Below are 9,338 nucleotides of genomic sequence, written 5' to 3'. Positions count from 1 at the left end.
TTTATAACAAATAGCAGGATTTCAGCAACTGCATTACAAATATAGAGTAAATCAGTCATTCAAAATGCAGATGAGCCTGCAATCAGGTCACAAACATTCGCCAGAAAACAGTGCTACGCTGATTAACTACACGGTTTATATTAATACGCTCATTCTAATAGGTTATTGTTTCTATAGTAACAGCTCATTCACCGGGACTTGTACGGCGGACGCTCCACATGAACGGATTATTGAGCTTATTATTGATATGGTGAAGTTTGCTGTAAAGAGACATTTATTTTATATTTATGGAAGGAGTCTCCAGTGTCAGTGCTTTGTAGCAGTCAGAGGTAAAGCTGTAACTTTAGGTTTTCTGGCATCTTCAGGACAGAGGAGTTTACGCGTCTTTGAGGTTTCTCGGTAACATGACAAGCATTTTTTCTTAATAAGTCTGCTTCATCGCAACACTCTGTCACTGATTATTTTTCTATAACAGCGCAACTTGGAGTATTTTAATTCCTTAATAAGGAGCCAGAATGCTTGGACATAGATACAGAGTGCAGCCGTATTCTAAGTACTAAGACAAGTGATTTAAATTGATCAATCTTTACAAAGGTTTCTTTTAACTCACATCATTTGGCCCCAAAGCAAAAAGCCTGGACGCTTAATTAATGCGGTTGGATAAAATGCAAGCTGCACAGTTTATAAAGGTGGGGCTGGTAAATGTGGGCGCTCCTCAGTGGTGATTTGTAGATTTAATTCCATTATCGGATAGTGATGAACCACTGCCATAGTGCAGAGTGCAACTTGTCTCGCTCTTGCTCTGTTTGGGTGTGTGTGTATATGTGTGTGTCAGTGTGTGTGTGTGTGTGTTTGTCCGTTCTGCAGTGTGAAATGAATATTTCAGGTGCTTATGCATGCTTGGCTGGAAGTGTGTACCACAACTGAGCTCAGAGACTTTAAGCGTCAGCAAATGTAGAGGCAGAAACCAGGAATACTGGAGTGTGTGTTAATCATTACAGCCACTGGAGCTCATGACCTAGAACCTTCAGGTCCAGTCAGAGAAGCTATTAATCAGCAAAATTTCACAACTTAACAATCAAACAGTGTGATGCTGCAAACTTCCAGGGCTAATCAGTTTCACAAAGAAAACTTCGATTTTGTTTCGTTGACCGTAGCAGGAGTGTTTTGGCTGCGTTGGCCTCTAAAGGGACATTTCCTTTTGTTTGTTTTTTTCATATTGTATAATGATCCCCAGGAAATGAATAGAATACACATTTAAGTAGAGACGGCACCAGTCCCATACCCAGTATCAGTATCGGGCCGATACCAGCAAAAATGTTTGATATCGGATAAAACATGTCAGATATCGGCTTTTTTGGAAAAGTAATTTACTTTTGGAACTGGAGACTTCACTGTTTTTTATTTGTTAGGATTGATTTTATTATATTTATTTCTTATACTTTAAACTTTATTAAAGTAAATATTTATAATGTAAGTAGGTTTTGATTAACACCTTTGGAAAAAAATGTGAAATGAATTAAATTAGTGTCCTTGAAAATACACTGTGAATACAATTCAACAAACTTTAAAAATATAAATTAGCTTTTTTTTTTTTTTTAACACACACTGTGCATTCAAAAGATGAGCTTTAGTCTGTATAACTAGAGACTAGAAACTAAAGCTTACAAGGTGAGCAACAAGGTTGGAGTGTGTATTAATGTGCAGTAAGTTTGTATTCAAGTGCAATAAACACACGTTTGTACTTTGATGCATGGGCTAGAGGGGCGGCAATACTTTTGTGCAGAGCAACAGATGGCCTACAGTCAGTAACTGAACACCTACCAAGTGGCCTTATATGGTGGCCCTGATAACATGGAAACTCTGTGTGTACTCACACACACACACACACACACACACACACAAGAGGCAGAACAAGACACATAGTTCAAACACTAAGCGACATTTAGACAGGCACTCACACACCCACACACACTTGCACATAACAGACTCAGGCACCAAGTGGAGACAAATACAAAGTGGGACACACACACACACACACACACGGGATTACCGCATGGGTAAAACAGAACCAGAGACATGATGAATAATATTGAGTAATTGAGTCCACACACACACACACACACACACACATCTAAGACAAAACCCAAGTGAGACTTTGACACAGAACGACACTCACAGATCAAACACCAAGTGACACTTGGACAGTCACACACACCCACACACACTTACATAACAGACTCAAGAACCTGGAGGAGACAATCGTATATACTGAGGGATGTTTTCTCTCTCTCTCTCTCTCTCTCTCTCTCTCTCTCTTTCACACACACACACACACACACACACACACACACACACTGTGTGACTGACTCCGCTCCCTCAGCCAGCTTTTAAATAATAATAAGAGGGATAAGTGTGTGCTCAGGAAGGCTTGAATTAGAGAGGTGCTGCGTCCTATGGGAAACAAGTTTAATTAATATTCTGTCTCTCTTCATCCTTTCCTCACTCCATCTCTCCTGCCTCCTCCCTTCTCTCATGTTTATCACACCATCGGCCATATTCATCACATCTTGACAAATTAAAGGAAAAACCAACATGAGCTGAAAAGGTGTCGGGCAACACAAACCGCCAGAACAGTTTCAGTGCAGTACCTCAGAGTCATGAGCATGAAAATACAGGGCTTTAAGGCTCTGTGTGTGTGTGTGTGTGTGTGTGTGTGTGTGTGTGTGTGTGTGTGTCCGTCCAAATAATACTCCCCGGGTCCAGGCCATTATATTCCCAAATTTCCCAGGGTCCTGTGTTCACAGAATACGATATTCCCAGATTCCTATATTCCCAAGACCTTCCCAAAACCTTCCAGAAAACAGCTCTTTGTTACCAGGGTTCTTTGTTTCAGCCTCAGGTTGTCTCAATCCTAAGTACCTCAGCATGAAGAGAAGACTAAACACTACAATTCTGTTACATTTACAAACATATATCGTGGTAATACATATTCAGTAAAAGTCTCAAATTGTGTTTATTAAATTAGTAATAAATCAGCAGTCGTTTTTAACACGGATTGCCTTTTATGACTGAAACTGTGTTTTGCAGAATGACCTCATGACTCCAACCATGACCTTAGGAAGCCTTAAGTTTATGTATAAATCCAGATATAATCTCACTTATTTATGATACATTGCCCCGAGGGAGCATAGGACCCTGTAGATATTTTATATACAGTATAAACACTAACTAGATATCAACTCTAACATTTGGGACACAGTCATGTTAGATAATATCTCACACTGATAGTTCTTCAGTGACTGACCACGCCCAGCTCATACTCATGCCTTATTATATAAGCAATAAAACACTCAGTGTTGTGCTGTTATATTAAAATAAGTCACACTGTGGTGTGATGAAGCGGAGTTACTGACATGACTCTGAAGTTGATTTTTTTTCCTATATCAATCCATCCAAAAGTGTTTTATTGCTCTTATACCACAGCACACTTAACGATTAAATTTTTTTATTTATCAAAGAATGACACGTCATAATTTTTATCCATTTATAGTTACACTTAATGTTGTGGAACATCCGTGAAACAAGTTAGCTCCTGTTTTCACTTATAGCGGCTATAAAGAGTCGTTCCCTCACCAGGCTCTCTTTTTTCTCTCTTGTCATGTTACTGAGAGACATCAAAGTGTAAACTCCTCTGTCCTGAAGATGCCGGAAAATTTAGCTACAACTTTCAACGTCTGATGGTTACCTAGTACTGATACTGGAGACTCCTTCCATGCATAGTAAATAAATGTCTCCTTACAGAAAACTTCACCAGATCAGTGATTACACAAGTTGTTTTTTTTAAATCCATACGTCTGCCATACAAGTCCCTGTGAATGAACTGTTACTATAAAAAGAATTACATATTAGAACGAGCACATTACTATAAACCTGTGATTTGCAGCTGCACTACTGTCAGAGCTGCTGTTATACAAAATGAATCAACACCTTCTGACCAATCAGAATCCAGAATTCAACAGCATTTGAATATCAACACTTCTGCACACCTACAAGTGCACGTTATAAAGTACAAAGACAAAACAGAAACCTGAAGCTTTGACAACCTTTATCAGTGTGTAGGTGTGTGTGTGTGTGTGTGTGTATTGGGTGTGCTGTCAGCCACTGTCAGCCTCTGGCATGCTGTTGCTTAGCAAATGGCACTTACTGTCTAACAACTCTCTCTCTCTCTCTCTTTGTCTCTCTCTCTCTCTCTCTCTCTCTCTCTCTCTCTCACACACACACACATACAAACACACACACACACAGATAAACACACAAACACAGCATTTAGCTGGCTTGTCTGGCAGGCACTGACAACGGAACTGGAGTTCAGCCAGGGACTCAGGTGATAAACATCAGCACTACCGTTCTCTTCTCTCTCCCTCTCTCTCTCTCTCTCTCTCTCTCTCTCTTTCTCTCTCTCTCTTTCTCTAACACACACACACTTATAACATGACCCCTACATCTCTCTCTCTCTCTCTCTCTCTCTCTCTCTCTCTCTCTGAAGAGCTAACCGTTCATGACCCATTAATATACTCTCCACATGAAGAATCCCTCTGTGATGAAAAACTCAGCTCCACGCTGGCATGGCGCCAAGCTCATAATAATAGAAACCACAATCAATTCCAAAGATCAGAACAGAGGAGTCTGTTTCTCTTTGCGAATTACGGATGAGACACTTCAAAAAGACGCTCTGCTCTACAAAGCCACGATTATAAATTATTCAGCATGTGTACTCACAGAGCATGCATCCAGAGTCAAGCCTGACCAATAAGAAGGGAGTTGTTTGGTGTGTGTGATTATAAAAGTGTCCTAGGTAGGCAGCATTTGGGCAGCCTAATTTCTGTGCTCCTGAGATTAAGATAAAGTCTGTCTCATTCAGGAGGTACCATAAGGACAAGCAAAGCTGTTCACATAATTCATCACTTTACAGTTCCCCGAGAAATATGGCAGATCAGGCTGTTTCTCTGGTGTGAGGAATCTTTACCTGCCTTCTCATTTTCTTCAGCTTTAATTAAAATAATTTTCACTAGGGAGGTTTCCTTTGATTTTGTCTTACGAAACTGTTTACAAATTTGCCAACTGCTCATTCACATCTCTGGATAAAAATTCTCTTCCAGCTCAGTCCAGCTTTCTCAAAAATTTCTCAAAGATATGTGACAAAATTCCTGTCACATCATGCAACGTGTACATGGAATTGTAGTATTTTCCCTGTCAAAAAGTCTTCATGGACAAAAAATTTACCTAAAAAAAAATTGATCAAACATGAAAAAAGGTTTCTAATATATTACCGAGAGTTGCAATGTCTGTTTGCTAACATTTTAAAGCACTAAAAATGTTTTTATTGACATAGCATACCTTAATGCCACATTTACATCATGTAGGAGAATTTGAGAGGGTTAGAGAAACGTCAAGTTATTCAGACTTGAAAGCATCAAAAAGCATTGAATGAATGCTTGAAAGCATTTCACTTACTAGGAAAAAAAGGCACTTGTCTAACTAACGTTAGCATTTAGCAGTTCAAAAAGCATTAGCATATAGCTGTGTTCAGGTTAAACATTAGAACATCTCTTCCCAGTTTTTTAATAGAGCTTAAGTGGGTGTTATAATATCTAATTCATAATTCTATATAAACTGAAATATAAACTAAATTTCCTATTTTAAGATTTTATTTCCTAGTACTCAGGTGAATCAGTTCTGTTGAACTGATCAGGGCTGCCAAAAACCTCCCACAATTTCGACTCATAATTACCGTTTTTTCCTGAACGAATGCAACTTTGGCGATTGCACTCTTTTGTACAAGATGTGAAAGCAGCAGAAGACCTGCCTATATTTGCATTTGTAGATTCTCCATCATTATAAATAACAAGGCAGTGTATTTAACTTGATAGCTAGAATATGATACCCAGTTAACTAGCTTGCTGTGTCGATTAGTATATAAAACATGTTTAAAAAGTCTAAAGAGGCTGAAAGTGTTAAGGACATAAGGATATATTTTTAGTCAGAGGTGCTTCCAACTGAAATATAACATACTCGGGGTTGCATAAGAATCCAGTAACGGAAATATGAGGTCTTCACTAGCAGTTGTACCACATTCAGTCAGTAACCCAAAACATCTTTACTTATATGTCAAATCAAACATCTGTATCATTCCCAAGCTTTACTTTTAATTTTATTAAATTAGCTTCTTTGTATTTTTAGTGGTTTACTGGTTTAATGAAGTAGGTCTACTTTCAGACAAATCTGATTGTTATATAAAAATACACACATCCTTTCAGTTGAACTTAAAATCCTTTGCTTCCCAATTCATCTCCAGAATTGAACATTTTTTAACATAATATTTACTTTATTATTATACATCTCTACCTAGTAAAATAAAACAACAATCGGTAAAGTCTTTAGCATTTTTAACTGTGTTCCACTAGAGGGTGCTGCAGCATCCTCAGCATCCTGATCATAAGTAACAACATCTATGCTAGTCACATGATGACCAAGCAATGCCCCCTGAGACAGGAACCTTCAAAGGTACCTTGTCTTAAAAGAAAACCCTGCTGAAAAAAACTGTAGACTAGCATAATGAACATTGCTTGCAAGCAAGGAACCAGCAAAGCAACGCTAGTTGCACCAGTAAGACCTGATTTAACAGCAAGATTTCACCTAAACTGTCAAACTAGCGAAAACCAAAGCCAACCCAACATACACCAACATGGAATTCAAGCTGGTCTAAAGTGTTTTTATGTTCCAGATGATAACACACATGTTTTTAGACTAGTTGAGGCTATCCGGTTTTTTTTAAATGATACCAGTTTAATTATAAAGCATTAAATCAATAACCTCTAAATATAAAGAATGAAAATAAAAACCAAAATCACTGTTCAATCCTAGGTGAAAGAGTTTATCTCTGAGGCTTCTCTTTGTCACATGAATCCAATTATTTGTATAGGTTTGCATGATATTTAAATCAGAGAGCCAGGAAGTGGCTGCAAGAGCAGAGTGCAACTGCTATCAATGTGCACAGCAAACCAGGCTGACCACAAAAAGACAAAGACACCCCCAAAGAGACACTGCAAAGACCACCACAAAAGACTATGTCATCATTACATTCAAGCCAAACCAAATTTTTGCAAGAGTTTGAAGCAGTCACCCCCTGATCAACAGTCTTGTACAGAAATGTGCCTAATTAAAAAAAAAAAAAAACAATTTGGTCAGGTTAGTTAAAATCCACAATGGTACAATTTTTGCAAATTTGAAACAAAATTAGGAACTTAAAAATGAATACCCTTCTGTACAACAGAAAAAGGGAAAACTGCTTACTCGTGCTCCACTGTGCCTGACTTAATTACCACCACTTACATAAAGAGCTCCCTTACCTTGGCATAGAGAACACCCTTGGAAGCAAGTGCATCCTCTGCACGGCCATTGGGGTAACACTCATAATGTGCATCCAGGATGGGGTAGCGGCTGGCCAGGAGAAGGCCACTGTTTAGGAACTTGAATCTTGAGCAGCAACCCTTCCAGCCGTAGCGTCCCACGTCACTTAGGACATATGGGAAGTAGCGGTGTAGCTGCCAGCAAAGCCGTTCCGTTGCCCGTCTGTCAAACACTTCCTGCAGGCACAGGAAATCCAAATTGGCAGGAAAAAAGGCTGAGATCTCATGGTCAAAGCCATCATCCCCGTGTCGACGCTTGCGGCCAATAGGCCTTTTGAAGACAGAGGTACGGTGCTGTGACAGTGTATTGTTGGACGGTATTCCCCCATCTGTGCCCCCATGGAAACGGGTCAAGGACTCACGGGAGGCAGTGCGACTGTGCAAGCTGCCTATATCTCCCTCACTGGGTCGATGATTTCGGACTTCGGTCTCAGAAGGCTCAGGGTCAGGCGATGTGATGCTGATTTGGACCCCAGATGGATGCAAGGGACATTCTTCTGTGTTTGTGACCACTGTGGTGGAGTGGACTGGACAATCACTGGATGCCTGCATATCTGTTGGTTGGTGGATTGGACAATCTGAAGATACTTCTTCCCCATTTGAGTGCAAGGGACATTCAGGAACACTTTGGGTGTTATGAACAGGGCAGTCCGAACTTGTTCCACCAGATGAATGCACAGGACACTCTGCAACAGGATCACTGTCACCGTCACTTACTGTTGGTGGTTCAGGGCGCTGGTCTAGTGAGGATGTTCGTCGGAAGCCTTGCGTGGCCACGCTACAGAAGGATGCAGCGCTAATTGAGGTGTTTGTAGGAGAATCAATGTAAATCTTGATCTGTGGTCGGTTCGCACCATTACGGATGCGCTTGCCCACCTCTCGCGCCCTCCGCTGCGTGTCTGCCAAGTTGTTGAAGCGAGCCAGTGAGTCTGGAAGAAGGCACACATTGGCACTGCCAAAGCAGAAACTGCGGCCTTGTGGGCGCCATTCACTAATTCCTGCCCCAGATCCTGCAATGGTTCCATGCTCGGCCCGGTTTGTGTCTGGTTTGCGGTATGAGTAGACATACGGGTGGCGGGATGCCTGCAGAGGTGCCCAGACCAGGAATCCCAGCAGAGCAAAAGGTAGTGAGGCCAGAAGCAGTACTAGGTACAGTGGTGTAGAAATTAACATCCCTAGGGCCAGGAAGGAGCAGGGGTCCTGCGAGCGCCTTCGCTTTTCAAGTGACGTGGCCACACATGAGGCCAGGAGCCTGTCCAGCATCCAGTAACAGGGGAAAACCAGGGCCCAGGATAGGTTACTGAGAAAACTTAGAAAGGCACTTGGGTAGGGGGATGTGTGCAGAACCATTTTTATTTGGCAGTCTGGTTCAGAAACTCAACTCAGAAAAAGAAATAAAGACATAAATCAAACAAATAAACCTTACAAAGGAACTAGAAAGCTAACCCACACCCCTTATGAACAGAAAAAATTTCTACATGGTTCCAATGTTATGGCCTGCTGATAAAAAAAAAGTCTCTCCAGGCTTGAGGCTTTAGATCTGCCGTCTTTCCCTCCCCAGTGAGGCTGCCTGGTGGAGGACTGAAATTCTACAATCTTTTAAAGAATCGGAACATCCTGACAACACAGTCGCTCCTGGGCTTGATAATATTCAACACGTCTCAGTTGAAGAAAGGGTTGTCAAATCACCAGCACCACCGCTGTCATCTTTTTCATTGTCATTATTGCCGAACCTGCAGGTAACCAAGAAGGAGAGGGGAGAGAGGGACTTAGATGAAAGCTGAGGAGAATGTGCAATCAGCAAAAAAAAAATGGGAACTGGAAATCACAATGAATCATGATGAATAATGAATAATATTAGCTCCT

The 9,338-nt window shown here is 40.7% G+C and overlaps 1 protein-coding gene across 2 annotated transcripts in view; it reads right to left on the bottom strand.

Annotated features, from left to right (window-relative positions):
- smpd3 (sphingomyelin phosphodiesterase 3) overlaps positions 1-9,338 on the bottom strand; it is a 49,413-nt gene that overhangs the window by 19,433 nt on the left and 20,642 nt on the right. For both annotated transcript variants that reach the window (XM_026946659.3, XM_026946658.3), the window contains exon 2: positions 7,413-9,205. In XM_026946659.3, the coding sequence (XP_026802460.2) occupies positions 7,413-8,822 (1,410 nt within the window). In that variant the 5' untranslated portion in view covers positions 8,823-9,205. The remainder of the gene's footprint in view (positions 1-7,412; positions 9,206-9,338) is intronic.

The sequence above is a fragment of the Pangasianodon hypophthalmus genome, chromosome 7 (genome assembly GCF_027358585.1).
Source record: "Pangasianodon hypophthalmus isolate fPanHyp1 chromosome 7, fPanHyp1.pri, whole genome shotgun sequence".
Classification (NCBI taxonomy): domain Eukaryota; kingdom Metazoa; phylum Chordata; class Actinopteri; order Siluriformes; family Pangasiidae; genus Pangasianodon; species Pangasianodon hypophthalmus.
Note: the sequence above shows the minus strand (reverse complement) of the source record. Positions and strands in the feature narration are given on the sequence as shown.